The following is a 14,919-nucleotide window of genomic DNA, read 5'->3' as shown; positions in this document are numbered from 1 at the left end:
CCTGGTTGTCACTGTAACTGGAAAGTGGCTGAATTCTTTGCGTCACACGCTGGTTTGAGTTTCACGAGCAGACGTAAACTGAAAGAAAAACGCATCGAAGCAGCACACACAACCTCGTTAGTACGCAGATGCGGAACGGAGCCCAAATGGAACGTCAACATTATATGCGTTCGGCTAAAATGCTACAGCCTAAGCTCCTCAACAACAACCACAATGCATTCCGATGTAACTACGGGCATACAGCAGACATGCGTTGGGGGAGACAACTGACGCCGAATATGCACTTTGTACTGGCCAGAGGATGCTGGAACATTATTCATTGAGGCTTCTGAAGCTTAGAATAATCGACCTCCAGTATCCCAAGAGACACTCGCTAACCGACGTTACCCAGCAGGCATAGGTTATATTGAGAGAGCTTAACGACCTGCCTGGCTCCACGAATCACCTTGATCCTTTGACCCCGCCCTGCGCTTGCCCACCGAGTGGCGCTCGTCGCCCGTGCTGCATGTTCTCGATTTAGTGTTACATGAAGTTCGCGAAGGGGCGGTAGACACGTGACACCAACAAACGATGTAACTTTATGTGAAACTCTCGTTTGTAGATGACGAGCTGTATGAACAGGCAAATGCTTCCGTGCGATCAAGCGGTTTACACGGAGTCAGCTAGCGAGAACGTGGGCTAGTCCACACAACCTTAAAATGGGTATGCCACACTGTGCATATTAGTGGCAGACACATGTGTCACTAGACCACGTGATACATCGCTGACACTCAGTTGTTTAGCCAGTCTCACACACAAACTGAGCGTCCAAGCACATTATGTTTCCCAATGTCAAAGTGATGTTCGAAAAGAGTTGTGCTAAGCGCCATAGCAGAGAAATCAGACCAAAGCATGGCGTTTCGTTGAATTTGCGTGATAGTGACCTCAAAAACAGTCGACTTCGACCTCAACTTGATTACTGCGGGAACGCAAAGAAGATTATGCGTAGCAATGGAACAAGGCCCAACAAACACCAACTTTCAATAATAAGTTTTAGCAACAGCAAAGACAACACAGATCACAAGAGCATGTAATCGCCGCGCATCCGTAACCTTCGTCGGAAGGTGAGCAGGCGGATGTGGTCTTGAGGCTTGCTTTGAGCAAAGCTGCTCATAGGTCACTCACGTTAGAAATAGACGCATAGCCGTGATGAGTACTGACGCCCGCTGGTACGTTTCCCTCTATCCATATGGCCGATACGTGTCATAGAAACCTCCCGGCTTAGCCGCCTGCGTTTTGAGCGGCCCTTAGCAGAGTATCGTGCATTGGGTGTCAGGAAATGAGTGACTGAACGGCCGGAATGTTCGGAATGTTCGCGCAATATTCTTGATATCTGATGGCCGTGGTAGGTGATTTAGCGTTTGGGTCATCGTAATCCTCCGGCTTACCCACCTCTGTTTCGTGCAGCCCTTTGCGCAGCACCGTATATCGGATGTTGGCCGTGGAAGCTGGAAATGTTGATGATTATGATATCGTTGTAATGACAATGTCTACACAGGTTCCGCGTTTTTCTGCACTTCACGTGTCCAGTTTTCAAGTGCAGCTTCAAAACTTCGACTCCCATTTTTACCACTATGTTTTGGTATAATCACGTTATCAAACTATCGAGGATGACATTATCAAACTAACACTGGTTGTATTACCAGCGTTACTTGATGCTTCCTCTAAGAGCCGCCAAGTGTACCGAAGCTGGTATTTGCAGCATTAAAACTACCAATTCGTAATGCCGAAAGACTAGATTACTGATGGCCGGTAACTGATGCGAGAAATACTGCATCATGTTGCCGTTTGCGGTCCTATTAGTCATGATAAGCTCCATTCACGCCACTTCTGAAATTATGAACGGAAGACAGTGGCTTTGGATGTAAAATTTCGTGAAACTCTTCTACCATTTATAGCTGTTATATATAAGTTGCTGCAAAATGCCCAGGGATGGGTACTGGGTGGGCACATGTTACGATGAATGGGTCACGAATGGACAAGAACCCAGCCCCATAGTTCCGGGATGATCGGATACACCAGCCTTGCACGTGAAGCCCTGAAGGCTGGAGTACCAGAGAAGTGTCATGTCGTATTGGATACGTCCACACTTGAACGAAATCTCGCATGGACAGATAAGAAGACACTAGTGATGCGCTGATGCGGTGGGTCACGGTCAAAGACAAACGACACGATCCTCAGGGAACGCGAATAAAACACGCGACCAGCATGTTCATACGCCCCAACGTTCCACGAACAGTTGGGGCGCATTATTCCACTACAGCCCTTCGGCCGGCTGTCGCTCCTGTGACGCCTCTGCCTCTCTCAGCCGCCTCAGGTACGCCTCCCCCTCCCCCCCCCCCCCCCCCACCCGTCCGTCCGAGTCACCTCAGCGCCGTCGACAGCTTCAGCGCCGCTCTGTCGCCCCACCGCCGCCAGGTCAAAGACAAACGACAAGATCCCCAGGGAACGCAAATAAAACACACGCCAGCATGTTGATACGCCCCAAACGTTCCACGAAAAGTTGGGGCGTATTATTCCACTACAGCCCTCCGGCTGGCTGTCGCTCCTGTGACCCCTCTGTCTCTCTCAGCCGCCTCAGGCACGCCTCCCCTCCCCCCCCCCCCCCCCCACCCATCCATCCGAGTCACCTCAGCGCCGTCGACAGCTTCAGCGCCGCTCTGTTGCCCGCCGCCGCCAGTCACGGCCTACCTTGAACGCGTCGATCTGCTCGATGGTCTTGAAGCAGATGCGCAGCGGGCCGGGCAGGTTATCCGGGTTGGGGTCGTCCACGTTGATGCGCGGCCGGCCCTCCTCGCGCGCGCGGCTCGACGTGTCAATCACCTGCTGCTTGAAGCGCGACTTGATCACCTTTTGCAGCTTGTACATGTCCCTGGCGGCGCGCAGTGGGACGGTCAGCGCCTCGGGCGGCGTCCGCTCCGCCAGAGCACGCGGACTAGTCGTCCACTAGAGCGGACACTAAGAACAAATTGCTCTCAAGAGCGGATAAAGCGGAGCCCTACGATACATCGCCGGGATTTGTTCGCTTCGCAAGCCTGGGTGAACGGCACTGTTGGAAGCCCCACCGGGCGGCGGCGGCGCAATGGGGACTCAGTCGGCCGGCGCATGGTGGCTTTGGTGTGGTGACAAACGGCCACTGAACCGCCTAAAACGTCTAGCAATGGCTCCAGCTGGACCCGTGTGTTCCAAAATGAAGCGATCACAACGGCTGGTGTCGAGCAATAGGCCGTGCAGCGGACAGTTTTATAAGCGATCCTCAGCTGTCAGTCCACCTGGAGAATTCCTCCGTGTCAGCCTCGACGCTCTCGCCGTCCAGCTCCAGGAAGGCGCCATCCATCCACTTCTTGAGAGTCTTCTGCCACCGCATCGTCGTGGTGAACAGGTTGGCGAAGGGGTCGATGGACGTCTGCGGGCGAGAAGGGAGGGGTGGGGATGGGGGTCGGACGGTGCGAGCATATCAGGGAGAGATGCAACGTGCGACTCTGCCCATTATATTAACGTGATGCTATGCATCACACAAATCTAATTACACGTGTTTTACGAGGAACAGAAAGTTAACTCAGAGTCGCACCATTGGTCCGTGAAGCGCGCTATCTGGAGATTCAGTGAACTCTGAACTAATTTCAAGCCACACATCCGTCAGAACACTGGGTTCACGACTGTTTCGGGCATGTACGACATAGATAGGCGGAAATAAGCCCACCAATTCCAAGCGGAGAGCTTTTCGTTTATTTATGCCACAAACCAGCTCATTTCAGATTTGGTTCAAACTTTGTGACTGGATGGATCACTGGCACCCGATTGCGCGTGGGTCTGGCGCAGGGCTGGTATGCGTGAGCCCTGGCCGCGCCACCCAATCGTGAAATTCCAGCTCAACGGCAGACTTTTATGACGCGCAATAATGCCGTAATATATAGAGCTTGGATGTGCCATAGTGCTCGGCACGGTCCGTCGTTCCCTCTGAAGTCACGACACATTTAGCACTGCCGCTGCCACCGGCCACAGGCCGTTTCAGACAGCAACAGGAATCGAGCGCTCAAGTGACTCGGGCTGAAATAATATAACGAAATTCAGTGAAGTCGACTCAACTCATAGTAACGCCAACCCACACCGCCAAGGATAGGTAAACCGGAAGGTTCTAACCAACTGATAAAGCGGAAACGTCAAAGGACTTTCACACGTACTTCACGCTGACGATTATCAACTTACACATCTTGACGAGTGATCACTAGCCTATGATGCAGGCCCAGACAGGAAAGACGACAGTCAATGGTGAAGATTGCTGTAATCCACCTCGCAATGATCCTAACGAATTCTAGTTCTAAAGCGGTGCTAGTGACAGGAATCAGGCAAGTGTGGAGTACTTGACTGCTAAGGTTGTGACTGAAGTAAGGTTTGCAATCCATGCCTCCGACCCCATTGTCACCGGTCAGGCACCCCTGACTGGAGTGAGGTCTGCAGTCCGCGGTTCTCACCCTATTATCACCGACCAGGCAGCCCCTGATCGCCTGACATGGCCGGGCCTGTGTGTTCAGCCGCACCGGCAGCCGACGCACGCGGTCGATCGGCGTCTACCCCTCCCCATAGACGGGGGGGGGGGGGGGGCGGTATATGTGTTTGCTGGGAGCGCGCAGATCACACACATCTGCCGCGATGGCCTCGCCTCCGCCTCTGTCTCTGCCTCTGCCTCTACCTCCCCCCCCCTCCCCCCACCCGCGAAATGGCGCCGTCCACCGTGCTGTCGTTATCAGAGCCATTGGGCGCTGATGACCGGCCAGCTGGTGGCGGCGGTTCGCCGTGTCGTGCGGGTTGACCCCAGAGCTAACCCTGACTCAGGAGCGGCCGACGTCAGCCAGGCTGAGTGGGCACCACCTCAGGAGCCCCCAGAACAGCTGGGAAGGTGACAGGTGGTCACGTACAGAGCAGGTCAGGAGGGCCAGCGAGCCAAGGACAGATGCGGCTGGGACTTGCAGTGGGGACTGGCACGGTCTCGCGTCCCTCTCACGGCGCAGACTAGCGAGCGGCTGGCAGGCGGTGGGCTGTGGCTATTTATCCTTGATGTCTTGGATGAACACAGCTCAGAAGCTCTTCCTACAGTTTTCCACCGTATTTTGAATCCAAGACATACCAGTATTTCTCGGCTTCACAGGTGTCATCTGAGTTTAGTTCAGTTGCTACGCGCTGTCCTGACAAAGGACCACAACGGTCTTAAGCACGTGAGCTCCACGCCATCCGACTCAAGCTACACCGAGCTTCTGAATGCACGTGGGTCGCCCTCTGCGGACGCAGTTGGCCTCAACTGCGAGGCCTGACAGGATGTCGGGCGGCGTCGAGCCAGACAGCCAGACACCACGTGACCAGCACGCAATCGACCGCAGGCCGCGGCCGGTGTCCGATTCGGGACCTCGGAGACGACAAAGAACGTCCGCGAACCCGAGGCTGAGAGTCAGACGCCGCCGATGCCGTCTGCTGATGACGGCCGATGCCGTCTGCTGATGACGCCACGAGCGGGTGGCCCCGTACAGACGCACCAGCGCACCCCCCGCCGACTCAAAACGACCTCTGGTTTCCGCGGTCAATCTCAGCATGTCCTCGCTGACAAAACAAACTGCAAATAAATTTGCAGTGAGTCGTCAGCTGGGAAACTTGTTCTGTTTGGGTCCTGTTTGAGGACCCAATCATAACCCAATTGCTGCAGCTTTTGCTATTGTTGCGCGAGGTAGCCTTTCCATAGATGACGTCCAAAGACAAAAAGGCTTAAGCGCTATTTTTCGGAAATACTCTCATTCATATGATTCGATGCAGCTCCAGGAACTGGATCTTGCAATGCTAAGCAAAACAACTGGAGGAAATTTGCATCCAAAATATCCCCTTTTTCGCATCCAAAATATCCCCTTTTCAACATCTTCGTGGCCAACTAGTGATAAGCTGGAAACCATGCAGCGTTGATACCTTCACGGCTAACGGCGAGGCAGCCGTGAGTCCACGGCCTTGCTGGCCAAAACAGCTACTCCAACGTCTGCACTGCGGCAACAGGGGTGTGCGGACGTGTCAGAAGGTGGGGAACTCGACGTCAAAAACAACCGAAATCTGCTCTAGGCCACTGAGTCATGATATCCGCAATGTGGTGGTTATCAACAGCTGTTACAGTTGCACGACATGTAATGTAAGGTGGTCATGTGTAACACTAACAAATGCTGCAGGAACTGAGCTATAACCAGGTCTCCAAGGGAACCTTTCAGGTCAAACTAGTTTATGCGTCACCATATGGCTGCCGCTTAACCCCCCGGAAGCAGTGTTTCCATCTACGCTCCCACGTATTTCTACTGCAGTGGCGAGCGAAAAGGCGGTACGCATTGCGCATTTACTATTAATTTTTGCTAGGTCATTGCGAGTGGGGCCTTAGGTCGAGCTTCTCGTAAAGGGAGTGCTCCCCACTTGTATGGGATTTTGTAATAAAATGGCCATCATGAAGAGCATTTGGTGCAGCTCACAGCTCTGGCCCTTTTAAGGCCTACTCTCGTCTAGTTTCTGAGTTGCACGCCCGCGAAGATGTGGAAGCTGTTTTGGGGAGACTATTCCAAGGTCGCCCAGGCACTCATAGCGCCATGATGTTATTCAACGTTAACACACCATCAATATCCAGCCGAAATATTTGCATTTCTGCAATGACCTGATCACATTCTCCAATGCATGAGTGATTCCAAAATGCCCGATATCGTCGATTGGCATGTTCAATCCCTGCCGGACGCAAAGTCGACCAGCTTTCAGGCGATGCCATCTGTAAATTCGTGTTCACGCATGTTTTACATTCGCGCAGCTGTGCCTAGAAAACCCACAAATTAGACATAATCGTGACAAATAAGTCCAGGAGAAAAACCACGAACGATTGCCGCCTATCCCGAGCAGGCGCTCGTACATGGCTAGCACTGCTCACACACGGACTAGGACCAGCCCCGGGACCAGCCCCCTGACCGGCCCGTCAGCCCGATGATCCGGGTGCTGGGGCTCCCAGGAGAAGCCGATAAGTTGGACGCGTGGAACACGGGGTATCCCGCTTCGGCTGGAACTGCCCGGATTACCAGATCTACTGATCTGATAACAGCTGCATCTGGTCTGATGCCCCGTGAGTGGGCATGACATACTGGGGTAGGCTGCCGTGCCAGCAGTGTAAGCTATTCGATGCAAAATATTAGTTTAAAAAATTAAAAACGGTCAAACGTTTCACAAACGTGCCACAAGGTGCGCCCATTTACCTTAAAAATGTCAACTTTTCTTCATTTTACTACTGAGTGAAAATGATACGCGCATACAAACTTCCTAACATACAACTACAGAAAGGCAAAAGGTCGCTAGAGCTGACCTACACGCCGCTGATAAGAACAGTAACCATTTCCACCCGACTTGGCACTCCATTTTATGGATCCGTAGGCCAGCTGTGCCGTGAACAGGGACCTCGCGGGCCAACAACGCACGGCGAGCACGCGCCATCCGCGCCGGCGGCGTCCAAGCCTCCCCTGCTGCTGGCTGCGGGCCCCACCTGGGGCACACAGAGGGCAGACCAGGAGCACATATTAGCAGACCAGGGACACATTCTGACACGTCACCCGAGATGGATCACGGATGGAGATGGCAGCCTGGAGCGGGCGGGGCACAGGTCGGACGGCGCGCCCCGTGAGCCCCGACAGACGCGTCCCGTCCGGCCGTGGACCGCCGGCGGGCTGCGCGCCGGTCGATCGGGGCGTGGGCCAGCCGGCGCCGGTCGCGATCCGCCGCCAGCGGTCTGGACACGCCGCGACGGCAGTTTTGTGCTGATTGGTGCCCAAACTCGACCGCCTGGACAGCTGCGATCTCGGGACTGACTGTCCGAACAGTCCGTAGAGACAGGGTACTATGCGAGCACGCTGCCAACTCATTGCCGGGATGATTGGCATGTCAACGTAATATGAAGGGCTCAGCACTGTCCGGGATACGGATAGCACGCTGCAGCATTTCCGCGTCACAGGAATAGGTGTACACACTCACTGAGGCACGCATTCCACGTGATGTTCAGGTGCGTACAAGCATGTATGACATTGTAATAACAATAAAACAGGCGCGTGAGTAGAAACCATGCATGGCTAAAAGTGGTGACAATTAGGTAACGTTTCTCGCATGTTTGGAGATCTATCCCTTCGCCATATTTTCAGACTATAGCATTGCATGCAGCATTGTGTGCAATGAATCAACATAAAATCTCAGTGCATTATGAAAACTCAACGTCTTGGAAAAACATCCAGTCGAGGTTACCCAGTGACATATGCACATGGCGGAAAAATGACGAGACGCCAGAGTCACGCGTCGCGACGAATTTGCACGATTTAGCAGCTGATGGATTACGATGCCCGGTTCTGACAGTATAGGCAAAGGAACATTTTAAAACGTATGGGATGCAGGCTGGTGAAACATTGGAAATTAATTACATGGTCCGTAGTACCTCAAAATTTGCAAAGTACACAAATTTCGAGCACCACTTAGGGCCCAACCTATCAAACACTAATTCGGCACGCATTGAGGAGGATGCTGGTGAATTGCGTAAATTGTCAAACATATTGCATATTCTAGATAAAAAGTAAGCTTAACGCCAGTGAATTCAAAGGGGAGGGGGCTCTTCACATTGCTCGCCTGCAGCCTTGAAAAGTGGGTGTGGTGTGGTGTGGCGTTTTTTCATAAGAATGTGACGTACACCGCAACGCCCCTTCATGGGGCACCAGCGCCAGCATTTGCCATATAAGCGTTCAGGGACCATGGCGCAGCCGGAACTCGGACCATGTCCCCAGGTCGGAGTCCGACACACTAACCAACGGGCCAATACGCCACCTGTGGCATGAACGTGGTGTGGCGTTGATGCAGGGGGCCTCACTACGACTCGCCCCTCCACGCCATGGCTGGCAGGGTCGTATCGTAAATCACCACGATCAAACAACACTTCTGAATCATCATGCGCTGGCAGACAACTTGGCACATTGTACAAACAAAAATGACAGATGCTGGTCGGAACTCCGAACCAAACCTTGAGATGCAACGCGTTATACCGGCGATAATAGAGCCGAACTGACATTTCGCTATATAACAATGCTGTGCGCGCTCACAATCACCACTCTCTGTTCAGCAACAACGATGTACTCCACTTTATAGAGCAGTGAATCACTGGGTGCGCAAAGCGTATGTTCAAAACAATTGTTCCTGTAAGCACGCGTGTGTGCATGCGTAAAGGAACAATTACATCATGTAGGGACGCAGGCACGGTAAGATTGCGCGGCTGTCTTGCTGCCAAGCATGGTGAATCAGATGTTTTTACACATGTCCCCAAGCAAATGATCGTATGAAAATTTCCGTAAGTGCAAATGTCCGTACGTGCAAATTAAATTAGGTTGCAAAAGTGGCGAAGTTCAGATGTTCCCAATGCCCCCGTTCATGCTCATTTTCCCGTAGTTGCCTATGTTCGTCAGTGCAAAAGTTCATGAGGGCAAATGTTCCCAACACGGCTGTTTGTAAGCGCTTGTAGCGATACCGCTCGCACCGCGATGGTGAGGTTTGCTGTCTTCGCGAACGCTCGCGAAGACAGTGATGGTGTGGCTCCCACGATTGCTGTTCGTATACCACGCTTTGGTAAAGGCAGCGCACGGTCTTCTTGGAACAGAAACGTAGCATTTATCATGAAATCGCGACGACCCCTTCTTATTATCTCTGAAGGTGTCACAGATACGTAATGAGTCTAACTGTGCGCGACATGCTCACAGGTCGCCGCCCAGCCGATGTAGTATCACGTAAAATGTTAGCGCCTACATCGATTTATGTATAGCGGCTGATATATCATTAACGAAATCAGTTGGCATGTCGAAGGAGTGGTTATCCTTACCCGATACCAATGTCTCTTCGGCTCAGGTCTTGGAAATGTCCACGTAATGTTGGTAAGTCTTCAACATTGTGCCCATGTCGTGCTAAATAAAGCCCGCAGGCACGATGTCATTTCAAGAAAATGTCTCATAGACCAACAGATAACTTCCAGTACGCTTTCAACACGGCGGAACAGCCGAGGCCAGTGAGGGCTCCACGACATTTCCCAGTTTGCTGGCCAGCTTGAGCCTCGCCCCTCCCGTCAGCCTGAGATCGGCCATTCCTGAGGCCCATGCAGACCGGACCGGTTAGGCCCGGACCAACGGCCGCCGGCCGCGCGTCCTCACCTGCAGCTGGTGGATCTCCGGGTAGGTGGATTGCGGGAACTTGAAGAGCGCCTCCTGCTCGTTGATCCATTCGACGACGGTCTCCAGGTCTGTGAGTTTGCGTCGAAGAGCACGCATGTCCGACACGTAGACAGGCATGTTGTTGGCGTCGCCCAGGTCGTCCAGCTCACGCACGCGGTTCTTGAGTTTCTCCAAGTCCGAGACGAGCCCCTCCGTCCGCTCCGTCAGGGCGTCCTCGAACTTCTGCTTGCATTCCTCGATGACCTGAGCCAGTGCCGAGGTCACATGGAGGTCACAAGACACGGGTCCGACACAGCAGGTCACAGCAAAACGCAGCGAGCAAAGTGAGACGGAACGAATACAGCGACAGCATGTGTATCCAGCTGCAAAGGCTTCGACCGGCCTGTGTCAGCGGTGGTCAATCTATCCAGCGAAATGATGAGCAAGGCTTTGGTGGCCCAACTTGCCACGCGTTTTGTTCCCGGACGTAACGCATGACACGCGCGTCCGACGCATCGGATGAAAATCGGGCGATGCCATTTCATGTAAGTGTGCGAAAAACTACACCATTACGAACACCGCCGCACACTCTTTGAAAACGCAGCGTGCGGACGGCTGGCTGTAGGATAGGACGGCGGCCACCACAGCGGGCCTCCTGACCTCGGCACTGTGGTCGAACGTGGGCCGGATCCGGTCGATCCAGAGGGCCGTGCACGTATTGACATCGATGTCTTCAGGCGTGAACTCGACGCATTCCAGCAGGTACAGCATCCGATCTACGCTCTCCTTGACCTTCTCTCTGCGGGCGGGGCATAGAAGCTGTCACTCACCAGCCGAGCCGTCGGCGCGCCAGGTCGGCTCTGGCCCGCGGGTAAGGTCAGGTCAGGTCAGGTCAGGTCAGGTCAGGTCAGGTCAGGCCCGCCCCGCCGCAAGCTCCGGCCAGATGGCGCAGGAATTGCAGCCCGTCTCAGCGCTGCTGCACGCTTCGGAGCGGCCGTTTCAAACGGACCCATCCACTAGGACAACGCCTGTCCGACTCAGGTAGGACGACAGTCGGGAGGACGGCACATTCAGGTTAAACTGAGGCTTGGGAGGGTGGTGCCCATGGCTTTGGCCGCGCATTTACTTGAGGTGAAGGACGAAGCCTACGGCTGTCATCGCCTAATGGCCTGGCTTAGTGGCGAGTGACATCCTGGCTCCTGGCTTCGGTGGCACACTGACCTGAGCAGGGGCAGGGTGACGCCCATGGCCTTGGTCATGTATTCGGCGAGCACGATCATGGCGGCGGTGTCCTCCGGAGGCTCGTGCGCCTTCCGCTCGATCTCCTCGAACGTGTCACCGATCCTGGAGGCACGCCAAGCATGCTCAGTCCAGGCCGCCGTTCTGCTCGGACGCGCGGCGTGCTGAGGCGAAGCCAGACTGGCGCCAAAGTCTGCGAGGCCGGGCTCCCTGCTGGCCGCTGCCGTCCTCGCCGCCGTGCTCACCGGGCTGGCGCCGCCCTTTCGCACACCTCTATCCGGGTCGGCCGACAGCGCAGCAGGGCAGCAGAGGTCAGTAGGTCGATCGGGGTCGGCTGGTCCCAGCGGGCAGGTAAGCGCTGCGCGCGTGAGGAACGCGAGTGGGGTTGCAGCTAACAAGACGTGCCACAGAATCAGCGCGAACAGCCAAAGGACTAATCGTAAAAGTTGACCTTCGGAAGCTGATAGGTCGCGTCACATGCGGCGCAAACTATCACAAATAGGTTACCTCATCTCGGCAAGCGAATGCCACGGACCGTTGAGAGATGACGAAATGACTACTCAAAAACGGTAAAATGACTGTCGACGTGCATGACAACCGCTTCGAGACACCATTTTACGCGTTTTAGAAGCAATAAATTGTTCGTCCGCCGCTTTATATCATAAGGCGACAGCAACGCGAGTCAAGACAATGGTGTAGTGCCCTTTTCCCTTTCACGCGCCGAGATCTTCTGCTACAGTCATCTCGTATACTACCAGGGCCACTGACGACGTAGCCGACCCTAACGACGAAATCATCGCCGACCGACCGGCTTGAGTTGCAGGATGTAAGGGGGTATGCAGCTGCATTAATCATGACTAGGATCCGGCGCAATGTGGTCTCCAGCGTGCATAAAATACGAATTGGACAACAATTCAGCACGCATAGGCAGCGTATCAAGTGAGCGCGTCAGTTTGGGCGTATTACTCCATGGCCGAATCTTTCGAACATCCGTGATATGGACAAAAATTCATTCTGGCATCCCACGGCGGGTCCATGTCAGTCTTCAGGCATCACCTCTGCCAATGCGACCCCACGGCCGGCGGTGATGCCCGTGATTACTACGTCTGCGCCCGACACTAAAATGCCGGCAGATGTGTTAAGGTCTGCTCACTTTGGCGTGTTGACGCAGTTCTAGCGGACTTAACTGAAGTTTGAAGTTCTATGACCACATTTGCTCTCGACATTGAAGACAGAAATTACATGTTCTGTGACATCATCTTAAGTTATTTTTTAGTTAGGCGCAACTGTTTTCTTTCAAACATGACCAGGCCGTTTCTTTTATCATATGCGGCAGCATATTTTCACATTGGCGCCACGTGCGGTTAACAGTATTTGTAAGTCAGTTAGTCAAACCTATAGGTCTGAACAGTATTCGCATCTTATCAGGCTATTTTCTGTCCATAATCCCATAAGTGGTACGGGACTGATAAGGTATTTAGTTCACTTAAGCCAACAACTTTGCAAACTAAGGACCATTGTGGCGTCGACTGCGTGATGTTTTAATACAAAGGTAGTTTATCTAGAAGACAGATTTCAAAGCGCAAACTCTAGCCATGAACTATTCCTTGAAATCGACAATGCATAGAGGGCGACCGTCACTGACGTGGATTTGATAAGAAAAAAATCAAAACTTAGACGTTAACTAAACGGCCGCCACTGACCACAAGTGGAACATGAATTACATCATACGGTTTACGCAAATAAAGGACCTGACATTTGAGCGAATAATGACCCTTACGGTATTACCTAGCAAAGCATTTTTGGCATGGTTTGTCTTCGTGATAAATTTATCACTTCCGCATTTCCCACTTCCTGTTATTTCTGATGAGCCTTTTAGGAACGCCTAATATAATTAAGTGTTTTCCGCGCATATAACCTTACAATTGTGCGCACATTTTTTATTTAAATTGATCAAATACACCTACCAATGCCAACGATGATTAACCATTTTCTTCCAATAAATCATCATCAGATATAATTTCAGTTGATTAGGTGTGGGTGCATTCACGGTCTAGCATGAAACGCTCCATGAAAATAAATCACGCGAAGGTGCATATGCTTTCTGACTAGTTAGATCAGTTAATTGTATTTTCCCCTGCCCAAGGTCCCGTCGGATTTATCCCCAGTCGTTTACCTCGCAGGTCATCATCCAGTTTAGCTGATATAACTTGTATTGAACCAGTACACGTAGTTACGTGGCTTCTATTTATTGGGCGTCTGAGTACTGCTGCTCGGCACGAACTTAAGCCCCTTTGGTTTTTATTGGAAGCCTTTGATATCTATAATGCACGCATATAGGTACAAAAGCGCACACACACTGCGCTTTCCCTACATGCATCAAATCTTTGCAACATACGCGTAACAAACCATCATTACACGCTTAAGGCCACGAAGCCAACTGGTTTCGAGCATACATGCTTGAAGCAACTCCACCCACCGTCCCACTCCCTGCTTGTACACACCCTCGGGCTATTAAGTGTCAAGTGCGGATGCTATAATCACATATCACCGCCGTCCGGGAACGTCTTATCGGCAAAGACTATGCAAACATGCTGATAGCCTGCCCCGCCGCGATATGACGGAATCAGTTAAGGTCGATATTGTAGACGTCAGGATGATTCATGGAGCGATACACCAAACTGACGCTCTCACTGATGCGTTTCTGATGCGTATTGGATTATCGTCCAAATGTCGCTTTACGGGAGTGTTCCACATTTTTAAGGGATGTTTCACTGAAATAGACACCTTGAAGATCATTCGGTGCAGTTCACAGCCTTGCCCTTCTTAAAGCCTAAGGCCCTCCAGTTTCTAGTTTCTGAACTAGACGCCCGCGAAGATGTGCAGACTTTTTCATACAGACTATTTCAGGGTCACTCAGACATCTATGACGCTATAATAACGCCATTCAATTACGCCATTTCATTGGTCATGCGGCAAACAGGGCTAATGAAATATAGTTATCCAGTCGTTCACATCTGGCGTTCGTGAGCACGATTTGCTGCTATAACGGCGGTCAATTGGCTCTCAATCAATATTGTACAGGGACGATGGCGCAATCAAGCAATGCCATATTGAGGAGAACATTTACTAAAAAGAGAAGTTGCGATGTCTAAAGCAGTCTTTTCCCCTTAAAGGTATGCCTATAGCTATAAGTGAAATTAATGTCATATTTGATGCTCGCCTTAATATCCTCAAACGTAGAATATTTCCTCTAACGCAGGTTGAAGGTTAAAATGTACCGGTTCCTGACCAGGCCCGCGTCAACTGCATGACCCTCCTATACGCATCCTATCGGCGGCAGGCTGTCGTACAGCCCAAGGGAGTCAGTCTTCTGTGGGACCAGTGGGGGTGAAACAGTCCAGGATGTCAGGGT

At 52.4% G+C, this 14,919-nt stretch overlaps 1 protein-coding gene across 1 annotated transcript in view; it reads right to left on the bottom strand.

Moving 5' to 3' along the window:
• LOC119092225 (dynein heavy chain 12, axonemal) overlaps positions 1-14,919 on the bottom strand; it is a gene marked incomplete in the record, with an annotated part of 126,418 nt that overhangs the window by 6,482 nt on the left and 105,017 nt on the right. Inside the window, 5 exon segments of the mRNA XM_037215199.1 lie at positions 2,731-2,911; positions 3,312-3,445; positions 10,266-10,529; positions 10,926-11,064; positions 11,487-11,609. Coding sequence (XP_037071094.1) covers positions 2,731-2,911; positions 3,312-3,445; positions 10,266-10,529; positions 10,926-11,064; positions 11,487-11,609 — 841 coding nt within the window.

Source organism: Pollicipes pollicipes, unplaced genomic scaffold (assembly GCF_011947565.3).
Source record: "Pollicipes pollicipes isolate AB1234 unplaced genomic scaffold, Ppol_2.1 Scaffold_3447;HRSCAF=4054_pilon_pilon_pilon, whole genome shotgun sequence".
Taxonomy (NCBI): Eukaryota; Metazoa; Arthropoda; class Thecostraca; order Pollicipedomorpha; family Pollicipedidae; genus Pollicipes; species Pollicipes pollicipes.
This window is presented reverse-complemented; position numbering and strand designations above follow the sequence as displayed.